General features: G+C 37.3%; 1 protein-coding gene across 7 annotated transcripts in view; it reads left to right on the top strand.

The window, feature by feature from the left end:
• Positions 1-23,279, top strand: part of dock10 (dedicator of cytokinesis 10) — a 156,408-nt gene that overhangs the window by 58,217 nt on the left and 74,912 nt on the right. For all 7 annotated transcript variants that reach the window (XM_031902394.1, XM_031902392.1, XM_031902390.1 and 4 more), the window contains exons 2-9: positions 1,648-1,767; positions 9,417-9,506; positions 14,494-14,576; positions 18,259-18,331; positions 18,464-18,589; positions 18,827-18,961; positions 20,232-20,415; positions 22,689-22,777. In XM_031902394.1, coding sequence (XP_031758254.1) covers positions 1,648-1,767; positions 9,417-9,506; positions 14,494-14,576; positions 18,259-18,331; positions 18,464-18,589; positions 18,827-18,961; positions 20,232-20,415; positions 22,689-22,777 — 900 coding nt within the window. The remainder of the gene's footprint in view (positions 1-1,647; positions 1,768-9,416; positions 9,507-14,493; positions 14,577-18,258; positions 18,332-18,463; positions 18,590-18,826; positions 18,962-20,231; positions 20,416-22,688; positions 22,778-23,279) is intronic.

Raw genomic sequence — 23,279 nt, forward strand, 5'->3', positions numbered from 1 at the left:
CCTAAACACTGTGTGCCCTAATCTTCCAGCTGATGTAATACTGGTGGGATCTTAACCCCTCTACACTCCTGGAGGGGCAATGGCAGCCCATTCTTACCTTCACTCCCTACATGGCACTCCTAGAGTGTCCTATAACTCAGAAACTACTATCTTAATGGAGCACCTCTGGCTAGAGGAAATCCCCACACTCTATCTCTATCAGCACATGGCTGCAACCCTTTATATAGGCCTATGCACCACCCTGTGGCCATAACCCGAACTGCGGGGATACTCCCCATTAACTATTGATATACCAGGCTATACCCATTGTACCTTAACCATTACCCTCCCGGGGCCTGTCCTAGGGGTATACATCCTGTGGGGCCTATTTTATAAAACCCCTACATACAATTAACAATAAAAGCACTAAAAATCTAGATTTAATCTAGACTTAAATTTTTAAGAGAGGGAGGAGAGCAAATAATAAAAAGAAATTCTAGAGTTTTTCAGAATGTCATTGTCCACACCATACAAAAAATTTACTCTAAATTGAATATTGCCATTAAAGGTAAACTCACAAATATAGAAATATTACTGCCCCCCTCCCCCTGGTCTAACTGACTAATGTTGCCTCTAGCAGCATTGAGTTCCGTTTGCAGTTGTGCTTTCTGCTTGCTGACTCATAGTCCCTCAACCTAACCAGTTCCCCACATGCAACCAAATGACTCATGTTAGGTGTCAGGAACTTACATCATGTGTCTGTTAGCTTTCCTCTGACAATTTTAGGCAAAGCATAGCAATAAAACATTAAAGGGTAAATTTATTAGGGGCAAAGCGCAAGCACCTACCTCACGCTTGCACTTACCCCTCTGCAGCCTTGCGTCTGTTGCCCCTTTGTTAGGGCTTCGGCAAAAGGCGTAGAGTGTTGGACTTTGCACTACAGGGCATTGATTTTAAGTTTAAACTCTGTCCCTATCGATAACTGCTAGCTAAAAATTCAGAGAAGCGCAGCCGCGTTCCTCGCCAACATCTTCTTACTGACTGAAGACTCTTCGGGTCTCTCCGCCGATATGAACCTGCTTGCGCATGCGCAGTTGGAGGTAGCCGGAAATCAGTTTCAACTGCGCATGCTCAAGCAGGTTAGGTGTCGGGTGTGAGACCCGAAGAAACTTCAGTCGGTAAGAAGATATCAGGAGAGGTGAGAGGGGTCTAAGCAGTGATAGTTAAGGGTGCTTTTTGTGCCCGGGGGTATAGTTCTCCTTTAAACCCTGCCTTGAGCAGTTGGTAAGTACATGGCATCCTTGTGCCCACAGAAGCTCCTTCTTGCACATGTGAAATGGTTTGCTAAAAAGAAAAGATACAGTTTGTCTATCTTGTTTGCCTATTAATTGCTTAACTTTGGTTTTCATAGGTATTTTTTAATTAAAGTTAATAAGCCATAATATTGGTCTTTCAAATTATTCATCTTTTACTATTTATAACTAGTACATTTTTCATTGTTCTTGTTCATTGTTCATTTATTTTTGGTTTGTAGTAAAACTGTCTCATACAACTGTGATGCATTATACACCAAATATAATGATTTGCCATGCATAGTAGTAATATATTTATCTATATACATATATATATATATAAATATATATATTTTATTTTTCATTTTTTTTATAGCATGAAAAACCTAAACTCCTGGAACCTCTGGATTATGAGGCTGCTGTTTCAGAACTAGAAAATATATATGCCAACAGTCCTTTGAAGGATCTGATCTTGTTTCCTACGGATGACTTTTCAGTAAGTATATGGTTCTGTTTTAAACGATGGTTGGCTAAATATAATTTGCACATTGTAATAATCAGTGTTCCAATCACTCACTGAAAAATGTTGTACTATAGGAAACAGCTTGGTCACTGGTTTGTGTTAATTAGGAACTTTGACTGACCATTTTTAATGGCATAGTCCAAGCTTTTTCTAAGGGATAGAATTACAAACAGACCTTTTACTGGGAAAACATTGGCAATACCAAGCAAATTCCAAGTCTTCCAAACCAGACCCTCCCATAGAGGGCCATTATAAGGACATTTTAAAGAGGACCTGTCACCCCCGCATAAAAAGCTGTATAATAAAAGTTCTTAATTAAAAATGAAACCCAAATTACCTGTTGTAAATGTACTTTAAAACACAGGTGTCATATATTGCCTGACCTGGACCTATGTCTCCTTCCTCACTATTTATAATTGTGTAATATGAGCATGGGAATCAGGTTCCCCCGTTCTGGCACATACACAAGATTTTGGAATGATGCAAAACTTGCTTTAATAACAGTGTCAACAAAATGGCACCTACCTGCTTTCTGTGATTGCGTAATTCCAAGACTGACAGAAACAAGATTTATATAAGATGGCTTAGATATGGCCCTCAATTAACAATCATAAAGTCTAATCTAACATACACTGTAAATTATTTGCTCAATCAGTTTTATATAAAACATCTCACGAATGCGTGAATTCATTGGAAATTCTGTAACAGAACTGAGGGAACATGCTCAGAAGTGACTGAATCTGCTGCTGAGAAATGTAAAATGGATCAAGTCGTAACAGTCTAGATAGCCAGTTATCTGCTACAAAGCATGATTTGTCATGTTCAGATTGATAAGTTGCATAAATAAACTTCTCTTGTGAAGAGCATTTTATTACATCTGTCCTTTTAACCCACTATATGTTTAAACTGCTGTGGAGTATGTTGGTTCTATCCTTCTCCAAATTCTTATTAAGCTAGTTAGATGGTAGATTAAATGGAGACCCATCAATAAAAGGTCTTATTTTATAATAAAGACTCACTGTACATGTAGTTATTGAAAACAGTGTTGAGGTCTTTATTTGGATACGGGATAGAGTCAGACTAAATCCTTTACTTAAGATATTGTGATATTGTATGGAATGTTGTAATTCTAAATGTTGTACAGGTATCGGACCCCTTATCCGGAAACCCGTTATCCAGAAAGCTCCGAATTACAGAATGCCGGTCTCCCATAGACTCCATTTTAATCAAATAATTCAGAATTTTAAAACTGATTTCCTTTTTCTATGTAGAAATAAAACAGAACCTTGTAACTGATCCCAACTAAGATATAATTAATCCTTATTGGATGCAAAACAACCCTATTGGGTTTAATTAATGTTTTATTGATTTTTTATTATACTTAAGGTATTGAGATCCAAATTACGGAAAGACCCCTTATCCGGAATACCCTTGGTCCCGAGCATTCTGGATAATGGGTCCTATACCTGTATTTCGAGAATTTGTCTTTCTCTCTTTCCCGAAATGTCAGGATTATACTCCTATGATCCTCCACTAGGGATATATGATTCTTGCCCACAGTGAGTAAGTCACTCTTGGATTTAAATAAATACTTACTCAAATCGAGCCTGGCCCCAAAGTTCCCCCTGGGCCTGACTTGAATCATTTAGATTCACAAAGGATATTAACCAGACAGTTTTTATTGAGGTATACATTAATACAGAGTATTGAATAATAGCTCATATGTCCTGAAAGCTCGTGAGGACATGAGGGGAACAAATTCAAGTACAAAAATGTTGCCTTTTAACCATTTCTTCATATATGGGGCTAATCCCATGACAGCCAATCATTAGCCTTGTTTCAGCATAACTGTGTCTCTCTGTCCATCTTTAGGAAAGGCTAAAGTGTCTCACACAATAACCCAAAAAGGTATCTCTCTGGTAAAAGAAATCTTTTACATCAGCACAGTGTCCTAAATGGTATTTGTGCAGTTGGTGTTTCTGAGACTGTTTGTGACATTCATAACTTTGCACTAGGGGTACTTGTGACAGGAGATGCATTCCTTGTTCTGTATAAACATTCTAAGGCCCAAGTAAATAGAATGGCCTTTGGTCTTGATGTCTAAAATCATCCTACAATTGCAGTTATTCTGTACTTGTATCTTGTTCTAAATATTTATTCTTTGATAATAACTAATAGAAACATGTTTATAGCATAAACCTAAAACACCAATATCTGCATGGTATAATCACTGCTAGTTTCAGTTTGAAAATTGGTTACAGGGCTCCAGCCTGTGTCTGGTCAGTGTATAAAAGTCAGTGTATAAAAAATGCACTGGAGATATAAGGTGTCATCTATGATTCTGCATCTGCGATTCTAGTACTTCATGGATGAGCATTAAGTGGAACTTTTTTGCTCTTAAATGGCACACTGTAACCTGCAAATCATCCTGGAGGTCCTGGTGCCAACAGATTATATTAATGTAGGGATATAAAGATGAAATTCTTTAATTTCTTTAATTTAATAACTGCGAGAGAACAAGAGGGATGTTTCAATTGTAAGAGACTTTGGCAGTACTAGTATTTAATAATATACTGCTTAACAGTTTTGGTTTGAAAAAGGAACAGTTTATTCCATGCCCCAATCTTCTCAAAAACTCACCCAGCTTAAAAAAGTCCTTCCCTTTTGGTGTCCACTATTCAGAAGTGTTTTGTAGAGACCTGAATTAACAGTGTATTTAGAAAGTTTCTGCACATAAAAACTCAGGTTCCTTTGACATAGAAGGAAAAAAAGAAATAAAACTGCACCAAATATATTACACAAGTTTATACCTTTTCAGTTACTTTTTCCAAAGAGGTTGTTTTTGGAAAAAGCATATATTGTATGGTACAACTGAATCTGTTCTTAAATACTCTTTGAAACAGCCCTTCTGTTTCCTCTTTTCTGCTGGTTGTTTCTCATACAGTTTTTGCTGCATGTCAAACCATGGTAAACCACTCAGGCTTCTTTTCCCACATCCTACTTTTCAGTTCAACTGCAAGATAAATATGTTTCATTTTCTTGAGCTTTTACTGACTCTCCTCACAGGAAACACACTCTCACACACACAGACACACACACACACACACACACACACTGTACATTAGAATTGAGCTTAAAGGGCACCTATCACCCCTTTATTGTTTCCACCACCAGAGGTGCAGGCTAATAGAGCCCACACACCAGTTTGGGGGAATCAATCGTTTTTTAAAAAACAAAAACTCCCCTACCAGCGTTGGGCTACTCGCACCGGGAGGTAGCGGGTAGCACAACACAACTGACGTAGGAGTGGTGACTGGAAATTGACCTCCTACATCACACACATTTTGCACATGTGTGTGCCCCAACATAGCTGCCCAGCTCTGTCAGGGGAAGATTATTTTTTTTAAAAAACTATTGTTTCCCTTTTCTATTAGCCCACACCTCTGGTGGGGGAAACAATATAGGGTTAATAGGTGCCTTTTAAGCTAATAGAAGCAGCAGTTCCTTGTTCTTGCTGTCCTGCTTCTCTACTGATCTTAATGGCAATGCAGCTATAACAGCTTTTTTAATCTAAAAATATTTTCTTCAATTAGCAGACAGGAATTTTTGGGAAATATTTAAAAAGATGTCAATGGGGTTTAATGAGAAACCTAATACTGTATGGTATCTGATGGGTATCACCATAGTATTCTGAAGTGAGCACATCTAAACAGTGCTGTCTTGTGCCTTGTCATTGGCAGCACATTTCCTATTTAGTTGACAAACCTTTCTTTCCTTATTGATGCTTCTAGTCTTTCAAAAAATGTGCATGACTGGATAGTCTTCTTTCACCTAAAGGTGCTGCCATTTTGAAAGTGCGCAAAGTGTTATGATACATTGGTCATAGCTTGATGGATAAACATATTTAAAGCACATTTGCTTGAGAACAGGGATTTTCCAGAAAAGGGGTCTTTCTGTAAATCAGATCTCTCAGTGATAGAACTCTGGTATCACAGGCGACTATTCACTCTGAAATGGCTTTCCAGGGCAATAATAGGAGTCACCGGTGGAAAGTATTTTTCATCGCTTCATTTTCCGAAGTCGCGCAAAAGTTGCCTGCAGGAGGAAACTTTGCATGACTTCAGAATTCCGAAGGGCAACAGAGTCTTAAGTGGTTGACCATGGTAGTTGAACAGCAGTGCAAAATTATATAGCGTTTGGATAGAATGATTTGCAAGACAGACTCTCATCACAGACATCATCACAGTAGCTATGGAATACAAGACTTAGAGGGTAACCATCACTATTATACAAATCCACTTACTGCAGTGGCTGATTAAAGCAAACCTGTCACCACCCCCACACAAAAAGTGTATACTCCTTTGCAAATTTAACATAAAATATATATTTTTTATTTTCTATACCTGTTATACATGTATTTAAAAACCTGAGCTGTAATTCATATATTACCTGCCCTGCCTAGTAGAGGCAGAGAAGTCAATTACTTTCAATTTCCATGTTGCACTTCCTAGATGTCACTTAATTTTCAAGTTTGGAATACTAACTGATGATTGTTTACTAGGGTAATTAAGCCATAACAACCATATAACAGTTGAAATTTCAAACTTGAGAGTTGTAAAGCAAAAAAATTTAAATATTCCAAAAACACACACTCACGCACACCAAAAATAAAAATATGAAGATTAACTGCAAATTGTCTTAGAATAACACTGTCTACTTCATACTAAAAGTTAAATTTAGGTGAACAATCCCTTTAAATGCAAGCTGCAAGTATAAAATATATTTTTGGAAAAGCACATCTAAAAGCATGTTTGATTTTTATCAAGAGGAGTAGAGGGAAATATTATGAATTCTTCTTTAATGGCCATAACTTAATCATTCTAAAGCATAAAGCATTGCTCCATCCAAATATAAAATCAATGTAAATGGGCACTTTCCAAGGCTGTGGAGCCAGAATGTTCAGACTTTAGCACAATACGATACAGATTAGAATGGTTATATAAAGGTATATTCTATATTTAATAAAAATTAATGGACTACTAAAAAGAGGCAGAAAGGGTGATCGACTTCAGGCTACACTGTGAAACACTGCATTAGGGTGCTGGTGTTACCAACTGGCTGAGGTGGCTTTGCTTTCATGCCTAAAACATAGCAATACTAGGGGACAGCTGGCATCCTCAGCATCTGCTGGAAGTAACAGAATTAAATGATGTTTACCTTTTATTTAGACCTTCTTGTATTCTGTATTTACAAGGTTGCCACTCTGCCAGGTTGCTGGGGTAAATGGGGCCCTAACAGCCAGGTAACAGTTTAAAATTCAAAGACTCACAAAGCCAAAAATTAAAACGACAGCGATTGAGAATAAAAGGCTGATTGCTGTTGTCACTATTCCTTTTTGTCATTCCAAGTTCTAAAAATATCTAAGTTCTGAACATATGTCAGCTGACTGAAAGGTAAGCAGAAGTTCACACCTAGCTTTGTACATTTTGGGGATTTCCAGTACAAGAATGTGCATCCCTGTGTAGTGGCTTATTTCCTGTGGGCAGCTAGGCAAATGATTGGCCACTACCCTAGCTACAATAACTTGGGACTGGTGCTAAGACTCTCCATGCAGCTGATGCTATCCAAAGGGTTATTTGCCTTATTTTCAACATCTGTTCCCTCTTTTTACCCCCTTGTTACCCTCTGTTCCTTATTGGAAGCAGTAGTTCATTAATTTGTACACTTTTTCTGATGATTTTCCAGGCTCTGCTCCATTAACCACATCCTGAATGTACTGTTCCCAAGCAAAGCACGTGCCACAATGTTTGTGTCTTCATAGAGGCCATGGGTTATAGCCTAGAGTTTTAAAATTCTCTTAAACTCAATCATTGCGAATTGGACTTTGGAATGGCCACCATTAGAAGTGTCTTTTTCTGTAAAACAATTGCATTCAATCTCTATCTATATATCTCTCTATCTAGACACAGAGAAATATCTAGATACAGACAAATAGAGCCTCAAGCAGCAAAGAATCAGAAGCTTCATTTGGAAAAGTACATTTATCATACTGTTCTCTTTATTGAAACTTACAGTTCTCTTAATAATATATGAATTTTGTAGAAAAAGATGACATTCAGCATAGAAAAACTTTGGGGAATCCCACAGTAAAGCACCCTGCGTACCATGATTCAGTCTCCTACAAGAGAATAAAATGAACTAATGGCATTTTCAGTTCCCTAATTCACTGAAGCTCTTAGCACAACCCAGAAAGGATGGGAATAGAACTTTTAACAGGGGCACATTTCAGTGGGGCCATCAACAGCAGGTTGGTATTTTGCCAAAAAAACTTCATTCGGCACTTAACATTTCCGCCTGGAAATAAATGCGACACACTGTTTATTTTAAGTTTGTTATGTTAGGCTCCATTTATTGGGTACTATTTTATAAATAGATTAGGTGGGGGCTCAGCTTCACAAAAGGGATGAGTGGTTGGCCTTTTGATGAGAGGATGGAGCAGTAAGAAAACACATTGGTACTCTGCAGCATGATAACAAGAATGTTTTGACTTTTTTTACTTCTTTAACCACATCCTTCATTTCCTAGAAAAAAAAACATATTCTGAAGCTTAACCTCTTTCTTTTCAAAGGGTTATTAGCGGTATGGAAAATAATGTATGTATTAAAGTGAGGGGCCCCACTAAATCCTGAAAAAAAGCTTATTGTTTAAAAGTTATTCTAATCTAAAAAAATTATATATGGCAACTATCATTATTAGCAACAAGAATGCCTAGCTAGGAGCCCTCTAGCTCATAGGACAGAGTAGAGCATATAGTTTATAACATTTGCTGACTAGAACTCATCTCTATGATTGTTTGTCTCATTTTCTCTGGCTCCTTACAGAGGATTCCTCAGAGTGGATCACAAAACTAGTGCTAATGTATAGCTCTATAACAGCATTAAAACTGTTCTTCCTATAAAGAACAGTTTATAAAGTTTAAATAGTAATTACTGCAATCCTTAGGGGCAGATTCATCAAAGTTCGAGTTCGAATCCCGAAATGGGTAAAATTCGGATTAGATACAATAATTTCTGATGATCGAAAATGCTTACGAAAAAATCGAAAAAATCCGAAAGTCAAAACATTTTCGTATCCAAACACAGTATGAAAACTTGTAATCGAAAACAAACGTACTTTGATAAATGTGCCCCTTAGTCTTGTAAATGCTGCTAATGGCTGGAATGAACAAATACAGTATATGGCACACACCTTATAAAACCATTGCAAAGATGTACGCATTCTATTTACTAAAAATAAAATAAGACAAGCTAAAAGTACACGAAAAAGAACACCAATTTGTTTTGACAGAGTTATCAGTATAAGAGTTCACTAAAAGGGTTTGGAAAATATTTTTTTGAAATTTTCCTGACAGATGGGTTATTCTGCAAACACCTGTATGAATGACTGGCAGAAGTGAAAACTGACTAAATAACTAAGCTACAGCTATTGGTATTAAACTGTGTAAAATCTACATTTCTATGGCCTTAAGTATTACTGCTACTGCACACTTCTGCCTGCTGTTCCTCTGATGATTAGACATTATGATAACTATTTTTTTCTTTTTCTCTTTCATTGAATGCTAGATAGAAACCATCCCAAGAGAGCTACAAACAGTTTATTCCTCTGTGCCTGGAGATGCAGAACTCAAGGCAACACATTTATTGGTCAAAGAGGTAAATATTTAAAATGTTCTTGACAAATTTACTCTTTTTGGTTTCTATGCAGGGTTTAAGAATAGGACAGCCCTCAGTTGCTTAAAACAAGCTCACACTACTTAAATTAATCTACATAAATTGCAGTCTGCATGTTACTTTTTACTTCTCATTCTTGTTTCAGAATGCAATAGCAAAGCAATAGCTCTTGTGTCCAAGCATCAAAACCTAGTAAAGATCATCAAAAAGAGCCTTCCGTCCATTAAGTTATGAGACATATATAAAAACACATACAAATATTTCACACTGTTTCAACTGTTTGACTGGAAAGTGAAATGACTGTATCACACAATGGCTGCATCAAACAGTTCCAGAGTTGTGATAGCATCCCTTCCATGGTGCCCTTGTACACAGAGTCAGTTACAGCACTGCCATAAATCAGTTTCATTTGTGAAATCAACCCTCTGGGGGAATTCCTGCCAGGTTTTCCTACTGTCCATTGCACTCAACTTATAACAGCATCTTAAATGGGCATATTGCTTGAAACATGAATAGCTGCAAGCAACTCAATTTTGTTCCCACTGTAATGTTTTGTACTTGCATGTGCAGTTGTAGATTTACCCTTTGATGGCATCCCATCTTTATTTTGAGTCTTGAGATTGTAGTATTAAAGGAGAAGGAAAGTTCCCATAATGCCTCACTCCTACACCGAGACCCAGACCAAGTGTACTTTGTCTTACAAACAGAGCATGTGACAAACTGATTCAGCTTCCTGCTGATTGGCTGAGATCCACATTCCTAAGGGGGGGGGGTGAGTTCTTAGCATTCTTGAGGGAGGGGGGCGCAGGAGAGAGGAGAAAGCAGAGAGCTTCATGTCTCTTGCAGATGGTTTACAGACATAACAAATCTTTTGACAGAGAAGTCAGTGCAGCATTTCTGTAAGTGCTTATGGCTGTATTTACATAGACCTTTCTGATAAAGCTTACTTAGTTTTTACCTTTCTTTCTCCTTTAACAATCCATTGTCATTTATATACAAACTATAAAGCACCAACATAAACCACTTTACTACTAAAGCATAATGCATAACAGTTCCTCCAAAGATAGCTTGTGCAACAAAACAAAACAAAGGAAGTCATTCTGTTGAGAATGCTTCAAGATGGATGGTGAGCTGAGCAAACATTGCTTTGCTTGTTACCCTTTTTTAAAACAGTACCAATTTTCCCATCAGCCGTCACCATAGACACTACCCATTTTCTTTCTATCAAGATGCTCTGTAACCCATGTCACCACCATTGTTTTTAATCAATGGGTAAAAATACAAATTGAAAAATAAAGAGATATAAAAAAAAAACAGTACCAATTTTCCAAATGGGGTGAGCTAGTGCTGTCTATCTGCAAACAAAAGATTTTCTTTGGCCACCAAATAAGAATCATTTATGTATGCTAAATGAGAACAACATTTTGCCATGTTCTAAATGCTTGAAAAACATATTTTCATTTTTAAAAAGTAACCGCAGTTTGTGCCAAAATGTGGAAAATTCAAGCATATTCCTAATGTTAATGGGCAGAATAGATAAGTATGAGTGCAGTTATCATAGATGAAACCAATTTGCCTAATGTGCTCTCAGTTTCACTAATATAAAATGTGATTAAAACAAACCACGTATCCAAGGCACATAAGGAACTACTTAATCTTTTGCTTGCCTCTGGGTCCATGAATTATATTCTGTTGTTACAGTAACCATGCATTTTAGTCAAAATTGCTACCTCCAGAAAATGTGTTTTTTCTCCCAATTGGTGTAGAAATGATACGTGAAAATGAAGGCAAAATAGAACTACATCAGGGCACAAATGTGATTACACTTTTATAAATATTTATCAAGTGTCAAAAGGGACATATATGCTAAAAAATATCAGGGCAGCATTTCAGTATGTTGACAAGTGATTGTATTAAAATATAAATATATTTTTAGTGCATTTGCTTTCACAGAAATCATTCAAGGCACTGCTCTACAGTTAGTGATTAGGTTTGGAAAACAAATACAAATGATTTTAATATGTAAAGTTATATATTTATGAGGGTGCACTAGTTCTTTAACTACTGTAGGTTAGGATGGAATGAGCAGCAGAGAAGTAATGCACTAGAAATTTGCTAATGTTGCATTATGACTGGTCAAGAAACGTTTTCCCCTTTGAGGCAATTTTGAGAGGCTTCCAGTGTTTTATTTTTTATCTAAATTACTATGTATGTTTCCAGTTTATAGGTCCAATTTATCAAGGCATAGGCTCTTGTTAGAGAAGAACTTCCATAGGATTCAGATTAGATAGAAGGTTAAGCTACTCTAAGTTGAGTAAAATAGGCAGTGTGTCAGAATCCAGCAAGATCTGGAGGACTGTGGGCCTGACTGCTTGACTTCTGGTTCTCTTGAAGTGATCACCAACGAGGAACATGCACACTCAAAGCAAGCAACATGTTGACTTTCTGTGGCATGCATTTGCATGGCCATCACCGACTGGTAAACTGCATCCTTTATGGTAAAGTAGGTTTCTAAATAATTTCTACAGAAGAACATCTAGCAGGGGCCAAACAATCCTGACATGTAATGTGTCTAAAAGAACATCTGCTATCAAGTTAGTGTCATGTACAGGATCAATCACATTTACCCATAAAAGAGATCTTGTATTTTGCAGAGCCATGTGATCCCTTTTAAAAAAGAAAATTCACTTTCCTTCAGGACAGTAATCCTACAAATACAAACAGCTGTTCTGGACTATGAAGGGCAAGGGGTGCAGAGTGGATGACCTTCCATCCAAATTCACCATTCCTCAATTCTGTTAAACATCTTTGGGAACATTTGAAAAGGCCAACATACATTGTACTTAAAAAATACACTGGGGTGACAAACAGAGGGGCTAAACTGCAAAGTTCTTTTACCCATAGCATCCAATCAGCAATTAGACTGTAGTTTTAGGATTTTAACTTGGTGATAGCTGTTGATAGCTATTGTTTATTCCAAACTAAATTTGCCTTTCATTATTATCAAGATTACACATTTGTCTACAGTTATCTGCTGTGGTGAATGGGAACTCAGATTTCTGGGCAGGTCTTGCTGTTGGGATGTTTGAAGAGGATACATTTCATTTCTATAAAAGGATATTAAAGATTACTGTTATCCCTATACTTCACTGGTACTACTGGGAAACTATAGGCTCCTTCTTAATTAGCAGTGAAGTGTGTGCTACAGTCACTTCAGTAGAAGTAAGGCTGTTTAGGGGATTTTTTGTAAAGTCACACTTCTAAAACCACTGACAGCAGTATAACAAAAAAATATATGGTGGTAGAGCCATCAGTTAAGCTCTGCAGAGGCAGAGGTTATTCTTTTATTGACAGCACATACAGGATTATATCTGCCAGAAATAATTGTTACCAGTGGAAGCAGAGCTTAAAGTGTGTTTATAGCAGGTTAAAATAGTATGAAAAATGTAATAAGAAAGATATGATCATCATAATCAGAAGACTAGAGTTCTGAATCAATTTAAGTCAGATAGATATTCCAGGAAAACACGTCTTTCCATTGGCTGATCTAACAAATCCTGACCTCTCAAATAATTATTAATGTTGATATTGCTATTCTATTGAATCAAATGTTCAGTTTGATCAGTTCCATCCAAGACTGAATCAAACTTTGTTAAATCTGCCCTTTGCTTTTATGTTAAATAGGTTGTATTTAGTAGGGGGTAATTTGTGGTAGAAGAGTGATTTTAACTGACCCCAGAACCAGTCTTTTTGCTATCTTATAACACAACCACTAGTATTATATTTTTTCTGAATTTATCTTCCAGCTTCTAGTGGGAGGATATATAAATCTATGTTAAAATCTTAATTTTTATTTTAAAATAAGTCACATGGGAAAAGTTATTTTACCCATTATATGTATATAACATGTGGTATATCCAGTATTGGGGCTTGTTCTGAAGGTACACTTTCATATATGCAGGGCCAGAACTAGGGGTAGGCAGAAAATACACCTGCCTAGGGCGCAATGGTAGAGGGGCGCCAAGCAGGTACCTCTACTTTCTCCTCCCCCTAGTTCCCGGCACTTTCCCCAGTTACTGCAATCTCCCCGGCGACCTGTGTGCGTGCACTGTGCACTCATTTGCGCATGTGTGCACACACACACACAGGGGGAGGTGGGTAGACGGGCCAAGCCGACCAGGTTGCCTAGGGCGCCCGGCTGGCTTGGCCCAGCACTACATATATGTATCATATATGTATATTGCAAATATGCTTGTGTTATAGTATGAATTTAAAAAACAAACAACTCAGTTCTCCCATGATAATTATGATGAGGCAGCATTTTAGATCAGTAGTCCTAGACTGAGCATGATCTACTTTCACATGGGGCTCGTCATGGTCTATATTTTACAGGATGCCAAAACCATGTGACCTGTGCTCTGATAAACTTTAGTCACAGTTTACTGCTGACTCTGATTTTGAGTGTGATTTCTTGTGTTTTCACTATTAAGAACAATATTAATAACTGCTCAAGGCCACATGCTAAGGGTGCTTAAAGGGGAAAGAAAGTTACAATCACTGGGGGGTGTGGAGTGATTTTAATATCTTACCAGAAACCCTGGGCTGGTGCTCCTGTTAGGAGTAAACGGCACCAACGTGGGGTAGATGCTGGGGAGCAATTCCCCTACTTCTGCTGGCTTTGCACTGCTTGTGCATGAAGAACAAAGGCTGACGGAGGAGGATCACTGTCTCACAGCTGCCCCAGACTGGTGCAGTTTTCTTTTAACAGGAGCACGAGCCCAGGGTAAAAGGTAACTTTCCGTCCCCTTTAAACAAGTTTTTCAACTCCTGACATGTACCATCTTCATGTGATATATATTTATATTATACAGGTCACAAGGAGCATTACTGTTTTCAAGGGTATATTGTATATGTTATTCTGCTCTCTTGTGTATAATAAAATTGTAATGTCAATTTTCCTTTTTCCCAGGCCTGCAGGTATTACCAAAGCCAATGGCATGTGGTACGTTTCAACTATGAACAGTATGCCAGAGACTTCCGTCAGTTGCACCAGTAAGAATGATTGCAAGCTTGTAAGGCCAGTTTCTTGCCATGCGACATATATTGTGAGGTTAGGTATTCTTCAGTCCTGCTGCTGCTACACTCCAACGCCTCAAACTATTTTAAGCATCTTAATGCCGTAGACCTGGCAATGCTCTTTTCAGTTCATCGGCAGATAATAAGCTGCAGATTGCCAAGCCTGGTTTAATTAAGCTTATACTGATATTATAATTCATCAGAATAGTTGGTAGTTCAATAGTGATGCATATATGCAGTATAGTAACAGCTAATCTTACAAGAAAACTGTACCCCTGAACAATGTAGGTGTTATAGCATAAAACAGCTTATATGTAAAACCCTGCTTCATCTAAATGAACCATTTTCAAAAAAACATACTTTTTTAGCAGTATGTGCCCTGGGATAATACGAATTATGACAAAATTATATAAAAATCATATAAAATTATATATATATTCCAGTTTTGTAAGATTCTTTAATAGATCACTACTAAAGACTATTCTAAAACAGAGCTACACTGAACTGATACGCTTAGTGGTCATGTTTGCCACAGTCACTTTGTAAATCCAGAGTTATTAAGGACCTGGTCATGCAGAGCGTTTCCTATGCTTCTCTCCACTTGCAATCAGGCGGAGAAGATCTAATACACATCGCCATGTAGCTGCATTTATAATCCCAGCTTTGGTGTGCATACAGCTACACAGAGCGGAGCAGAAGTGGAAGCAGAGAACGGCCCGGAAATACCTTCTTTCATGTTTTTGCTTTTTGAATATTTAGAATTCATTTCAACCCTCATGACCTGAAAAGTACAGTACGTGTACATTAAAAAGTTATTTTGGCCCTTTTCTGCTATAATAGATAGGTAGAAAATAAGGCCTATATATATATTTGTACTGCCCATTATTTTGGGTTTGTGTGCAAATCTAATATTCAGCTCTTCAGGTTGGTGTTTGGAGCTCATGTTGCTGTTTGGAGTGCAGTTATGTACTTGATATCAGGTTGTCTTAATACTGTCACCGTGGTAATTGGAACTTGGAACACCAGAGATCAAGACTAATAGAAAATGGGCCTGTTTCCAAGTGTCATTGCAGCTAAAGGTGGCCATACACGGCAAGATCCACTCGCTTGGCAAGGCCGCCAAGCGAGCGAATCTTCTTCCAATGTCCCCACCTACAGGTGGGTGATATCGGGGGAATTTAGGCTAATTCGGTCGTTTGGCCCTGGGACCAAATGATCGAATTATAACGACGGTAATGGGCACAGTTACTGAATTACTTAATTTTTTAACCTGGTCGATCGATATCTGCCCGATTTCAGGTGTTTATTATGTACCATTATGTAATTACCGTCATTAAATTACCCCTATTGTTTTCTACTATATTTTAGTAATATTTTTGGCTTTGATATCATCTTAAAATCCTTGCTTTAAGAAGTTATATGAATGTTTCTAAATCTTACTTAAAATGACTAAGCTTTTAACTGTCACAGGTTTCTTGTCAATTTTGTTTTTGCTCCACCTTGTTGCAAGTTGTAAAGCAAATCAGGAGTTTATATAAATCTCTACAGGCTTGTTGTTATTTACTCATGCTGATGTTACATACGTTGTACTATATCCTATGCAAGGGCTTTCCCTGAGTGCTAATCAGAGCACAAACGTCTCCCGAGGGCTCCCTTTAGCATATTTCTCGCTCTACTTAACTTCACTGCTAAACTGCATAAGGAAGAATTCCAGCTATGAAGGAAGTCAGTGGGATTTAAAAAAAAAAAATCTACTGGTTTATTCAGGAGGAGGGTTTATAGAGATATATAATTTAGCACTCAGACCTCTTAAACCAAAATAAAGTCTTTACTGTTATTTATATTTGTTCAAATACTCTCCTGTATACATATTTAAGACCTCATTAGGAATGTGTGGTCAAGGCCAATCAAAATCACATGGACAAAATTTGGTTCCAAATGACTGATCAGAATTACATACAGGAATATCCAGTAAGCTATACCCAGTCAGTTATTATGATGCCACATTGGTGTATCTGACTGAAACACAAAGAGCATTACTGTAATAACAGAGACCCAAATCAGGTCTATCTGAAAGGGTATTTTTTTTTGTATTATAATCATACTAAAGTCAATTCAGGAGCATGCACATGGAATTATGTTTGGTCAATAAACACTACAGTCGGAAGGTGGCAATGGGGACATGAAAATATTAGAAAGTCTGAGAAAGACATGTAGACAAGATGCAGGGGAAGCCTTGGGTCTTACTACTTATTCAGCACTAACTAATATTTTTTCAGATGCCATAGAGAAGGCTTATTTTAATTATATTTGCTTTAAATAGATGCATCAGACATCATGCACTTGAGCCACTGGGACCTTGTCATGTCCATATTTCATGTCACAGACACCTGGTGTATTTCTAAAGGGGACTGTAATAATGGTATTGTGTGAGCTACAAAGGTTTCTGTGGCTACCATCCTAAGCAACAAATGTGATGTGAATATTGCGCAGTAATACCCAAACACACATTTTTAATATCTTGGCACACTGCAGTTTCCTCATGTGTCAAAGCAGAGATGGGAAACCAGCAGTATCTGTCCACAGATGCAGTATCCAAATTTTTGTCCCTAATCAGTCTCTCATTTTAAGCCTTATGCCTCTAAACTTAGAGTACCCTATTTTTCTGTGTAAGGACTATTTAAAAAAAATTTGAAAAACCAATGTCTTTAATATTTTGTAAAAATCCATTTATTTTATCCAATCCATTGATTTTTTTTATATCAGTTCTACATAATTATCAGTTAATATCAAGTTCAAGGTACTGTTTAATTATTATTATTATTTTATAGGAAAAACAATTAAAAATCAGTTAGAATTAATAATCGTTAGTTTAAATAGGACCCTATAGAAAATATCATTGTTTTATTTAGTTATTATGTTTGCATTGCTAGCTATACAGAGGTAATCAAGATAATGGACACGAGACAAAAAATACCTTTTATTCCAAACAACTAAAAAAACAATGGGGATTATTTACGATCAAAAGTGTAGCTATGGTTGCACAACTTTCCCTGTAGTCAGTTGCACAAAATACCCCATTCATTATAGGTACTGTGCTCTTTGTACTTCTGTATAGTTGAACCAATGAGTTCTTCTCACCTTCTGTTTCGGATCAAACATAGTTGCTCCTACAGACACACAGAAACCCTGGAGCTACCACCTACACCAGACCAGGCAGTAGCTTTAGGGTTCCCTCAGGGCCCTGTGTCAATAGGTGCAGAGCACTTGCACCCAAAGAATCAGGGCACAGGTGTTACTTTACACCGAACACTGGTATTGAGGCCAACTGAACTTGGGAAACCCTGATGAGTGCAACAATCCTGGAATTCCTGCAATATTGCACTTACTAACTGCACTTACCATCATTAAATTACCCCTATTGTTTTCTACTATATTTTAGTAATATTTTTGGCTTTAATATCATCTTAAAATCCTTGCTTTAAGAAGTTATATGAATGTTTCTAAATCTTACTTAAAATGACTTTCCAGCTTGTATAGAAAATCAGTAAGACAGACAGACACTATTCTGGAACAACGACTAGTGTTTCCAACCTAGCCCACTTACTGGCAAGTAGTCTGGCGTGCTTAATTAGTTCATGTATGTTTGTTTTTCCAGAAATTGCACTAAGGCAGAAAAGCTTCCTTCTCATTCATTTGAAATTGACCATGAGGATGCAGACAAGGATGAAGTAAGAATTTATATAGTCTTGAGATTTCAGTAAAATGCATTTTACTTGGACAATAATCTCACTTGACTGATTTGTGGCAGGGCAACTGGCTTTGTTTTCCATGTGACAAATGCTTTGTGTAATTTCATTCAGGATACAACATCCCTCTCATCCTCTAAAGGAGGTGGTGGCGGAGGAGGAGGATCAGGAGTTTTCAAATCTGGCTGGCTGTATAAAGGGAATTTCAATAGCACTGTAAACAATAGCATAACTGTCCGGGTAAGCAGACAATATTACTCTATCTGCGTAATTATGCTCACTGCCCACTTAGTTTACTAGAAACATTGTTGCACATTATTTGTTTGCATATAGACATATTATATAGAGACAATAACTAGTGTATAAATGGGTTGTAACTTTGTCATTATAAGTATTAGACTGGCCCTGTCCAAAGCTATTGTTGGATCTCCACATGTAATTGCTTACAATTTACTTATTTTTCTCAATCCTTTCCAGTCATTCAAGAAACGCTTCTTCCAGTTAACCCAGCTGTCTGATAATTCCTACATTATGAATTTTTACAAAGATGAGAAAATATCAAAGGAGCCCAAGGGGTGTATATTTTTAGACTCTTGTACAGGGGTTGTACAGGTGAGTGGCAGAACCTGTTTTAACATGAAAATAAGAGAAAGAGAATTACTTCTTAAGCCAAATACTTTGCAGTAATATATAAATATTTTGTTAAAATTGCAGTGTTCCCCTGGCCCATGCAAACTGTTACACTTGCAACAGAATGTTTAATGATTCATGCACACACTATTTAGTACATTTCATCAGAATCTAATTAAACGTACAGTATTGTTTTGGACTGTGGGAAAAAAACTAGTGCACCCATCAGAATTCCATGTACACAGTGGAAGAACGCATACATTTCACACACAAAGCACTTGCTTGGGAGATAAATCTATGATTCCTCACAGCCAGTGTAGATTCTAATCCCTTTGTAACCATGAAGACCACATAACATGGTGCTCACTTAAAATGTTTACTAAGACTTAAAAATAAGGCTTAAAAATTGCATGTGCAGCATTACAAGTGTTTTTATTGCCCCTGGCCTGCCAAAGAGTTCAGTGAGTTTTGTAGGACATTGTCTTTCCACCAGAATCCAGCCAACTACATCTATATCTAGCAAATAATCAGTCCTTTAGTAAGTAGTACTGGTACAAGTCATCTGTAAACCAGTCATCAGATCTCCCCACCTCTATGATCAAAAACATTGATATACTGAAATTCTTGTTGAAGAAGTTTTTTCATCATCATGCTCCCTTCGTTTGGCAGTTTCATGTGGATTTCAGTTTATTTCCTGCCATTTATGTAAGAGACATGCAAATAATTTGGCAGTTAGAACTTCAGCTTGCGTCGGACTGGTATGCCAGTGTCCCACAAAAAACCTAAACCATAGGTACACTCTCCAAACTATTTGAACTCCTCTCTTCTCTCAACATCTTTATTCTCCGACCTAGTCTTTTTTTTTCTTGGTATCCTGGTGGGTCAGTCCAACACCAAATGCAAATGTAGTGCCATCAGCCCTAAGTCCATGTTTTGAAAGTTCATGTAAGTTCTGGGTTGTGGAGCCCAGAACATGGGACAGCCTGGGAAGAACAGTTTTGCTTGTGAGGATTGCCTAAGCAAAAACTACTTGCCCCTGTTTCTTTGGTCGTCTGAATAGACCTACTAACATTCTAAGCTAATATCTAGCTCTGTTAAATGCCACTATTCCTGCAATCATTTGTTTTCTGGTGTTAGTTAAGCTCTGTTTCAGATATGAAGGCACCTCTCTTTAATAATCCAGAAGGACTGTGGAATTTTTACATTATGCCTAATTTAGGAATGGTGCCTTTTTCCTTTCTTTTTTTATCAGAATAAATTGCTTAGGAAGCATGCCTTTGAGCTGAAAATGAATGATATGACATACTTTGTGCTGGCAGCTGAAAGCGAACAAGATATGGATGACTGGATTTCTACTCTTAATAAAATCTTGCAAATAAATCCTGAGGGAACCGTTCCAGAGAGAAAAAGCACAGATGTAACAGATCATAAGATTGGTAAGTGAAAAAAATGTAGGTGCTTTTTAATCCTTGCTTTTTAAGACTTATTTTGGTTGAAGAGAACTATGGTGAGCTGCCCACCTACAGTTTACCTTGTATACAGTTTGCTTTTTCCTTCAGAGAGGAGGTTTTCATAAATTTCCACAGATTTTTTGATTCAGTGTCTACATCACCCATTATAATGCATACTATTAAGCTTTAAACTGCAGTGATCCCCAACCAGTAGTTCCTGAGCAACATGTTGCTCCCCAACCCCTTTTGATGTTGCTCCCAGTTGCCTAAAAGCAGGTGATTATTTTTGAATTTCTGGATTGGAGGCAAGTTTTGGATGCATAAAAACCAGTTGTACTGCCAAGCAGAGCCTCCTGTATGCTGCCAGCCCACATAGGGGCTACCACATAGGCAATCATAGCCCTTATTTGGCACCCTCATAAACATTTTTTATGCTTGTGTTGCTCCCCAACTCATTTTACATTAGAGTGTGGCTCACGGATAAAAAAAGGTTGGGGATCCCTCCTTTAAAGGTTATGTTTCAATGTAGAGGACCGATGAGGTGAGCCCCACCTTCACCCAAACAAGGGAGGGGAGGGCAGATTGCTTTACAGATTTACAGCCTCATTCTATAGAATGCAGTAAATATTTTCTGCATTGGCAAGGGTGTGAATAGAAGCAGCCTGTAACCATCTATTACTTATTTGTTACTGAAGAAAATCTATATTCAAGAGTCAGAAATATACAGTATATACCCCAAGGTCATAACCCAGCTTTGTCCATTCAGCTGCTGTGAACTTAATGCATATTATGCCTATCTAGGCTGCAGTCTATTCTTGTTATGCACAAAGGAAATGACATTTCCTTGTGTCAGTGTGAGGCAAATCACAGGTCCTTGAAACGGATTACTCGGAAGAAATGGAAAAGATGTAATTAAACTCATAATTGAGCTCTTTGTAAGTCAGTGTTTTGTAACCTTTTTGCTGTACCACATATCCACCTGTTCTTTAGTTTGAACAATGATACATGCAATATTTGAGAATGATCCACCTTACAAAGACCCAACTATTTAAAGTCACAGCCTGCATATTGCAGCAATTTTAAAATGATCTTTAGTAACCTTAATCATCAATAAACAGCTTGTCACACAGCCTATGCATCCAGTTATTAGCCCAAAAAACTCAATTAGTCTGGTCTTGCATGTATTTGTAGCCAAATCATCAAAATATCCTGCTATACTGCAACTACATACAGTAGGATGTTTGGATCAGTTCTTGATAGTGCATTCCTAAATATCCTAATAGAAGAATATCCCAGAATGCATTTTCATCCCATTTTGGAAAATATGGCAGGTCCATTACATTATTAAATTGGTTTGTATTTAAACTACAATCTTTCCATGTTCTCATATTAACCCTTTTTCAGGTTCTCAGTGGAAACGCACCCTCAACTCCATGGCCAGTCATTTAGATGAGCTTTTCTTGTCTCTTTGCACGATCCTTCTCTGCATGCTACTACCCAAGCAGTTACTGTATATAGGAAGTAAAGAAGTGATCTGTGAACACAATAAACTATAACAGATAGATTACTATCTATGATTCAAATGAATACCACTGGGGAATCCACTAGGGAATCATCTTTTTTTTTTTTAAATACATATGTTAGGTAGCAAGGAGTGGAGAATGACCTAATGTTACTAGCACCCATAGTAACACTGGGTCTGGGTTTCACACTTTGTCAAGTATATACCAAGGAGCATAGGAAAACATCCAGTTTCAATTCATAGAAACTACTCTTCTCTTACGCCTGGAGTATGATATAAAATTAATCTGCGCAGATTAGTGTTTCTTATCAGGCAGGCATGGATTCAAAGTGAAATTCTGCATTTTGGCATTGGCGAATTTTCTTTGCGAAATGCCCATTGATTTTAATGTATTTGGGGAAAAAAGTTGCGCATAAAAAAAAGTCACGTGCGGAAAAAAAAAAGTTGCATGGTAGGAGTGAAAAAAATAGCCACTGACTTTAATGCATTTGAAATGAAAAAAACACCCATTGACTTTAATGTATTTGGAGAAAAAAAGACACCTGTGCATTTTGCAAATTTATCGATGTGTCGCAAATTTTTCTGCAAAGTGAAACAGAACAGATTTGCTCAACACTAATCAGAGCTGAAGTTCCTATTGGAAGGCAGAGTTGTGCATAATTTATAGATACAGTGTTATTATGTAAGTTTATATAAACAATTTTACACTACTTACAAAATGAACAATTTATTCCAGAAAATTCTGAGGACCCCGTAATGATTTCTGAAAGTCCCTGTGAAGAGGCAGATGCTACAGCAGATTCCTTACACCCTGACCTTGCAAAGGTGAGTAGTGCTCATAACTAGGTGCCAGAATTAACGTTAATATAAAGATACTCCTTGCATTCGGACATTACACATGAAGGAACAAGATTTAAACTCCAACAGTGTCCTTGCCTAATAGAAAGGCAGGTTCAAGTAGAACAATAGTGAGAATGTACAATAGTATTTCCACATTTCCACAAGGAGTAGGGAGACTTATGGTAAAAATTGTTTCCCATAATTTTTGTACACATTATTTTTTCTTCTGCTGAATCTAGCTGTTAAAAAAAAGTTATCAGTCTTTATATTGCTTGGATGAAGTGCAATGGAAAAGAGCACATGTGGCAAAATCATTATTGGAATAAAATTAAGGGAACTTAGACTGCAAGATGTTAAATGAGATCTATAGTAGGGCAGATAAACACTCTGCAGCTCTCATGGGAAGAGGATATGTGGCAGTAGAAATGGTGTGAAACTTGCAAAGCTAAGAATAACTTCCATATTCATAAATTCTAACCTTTTTGAA

The sequence above is a fragment of the Xenopus tropicalis genome, chromosome 5 (assembly GCF_000004195.4).
Source record: "Xenopus tropicalis strain Nigerian chromosome 5, UCB_Xtro_10.0, whole genome shotgun sequence".
In the NCBI taxonomy this organism is placed as follows: Eukaryota; Metazoa; Chordata; class Amphibia; order Anura; family Pipidae; genus Xenopus; species Xenopus tropicalis.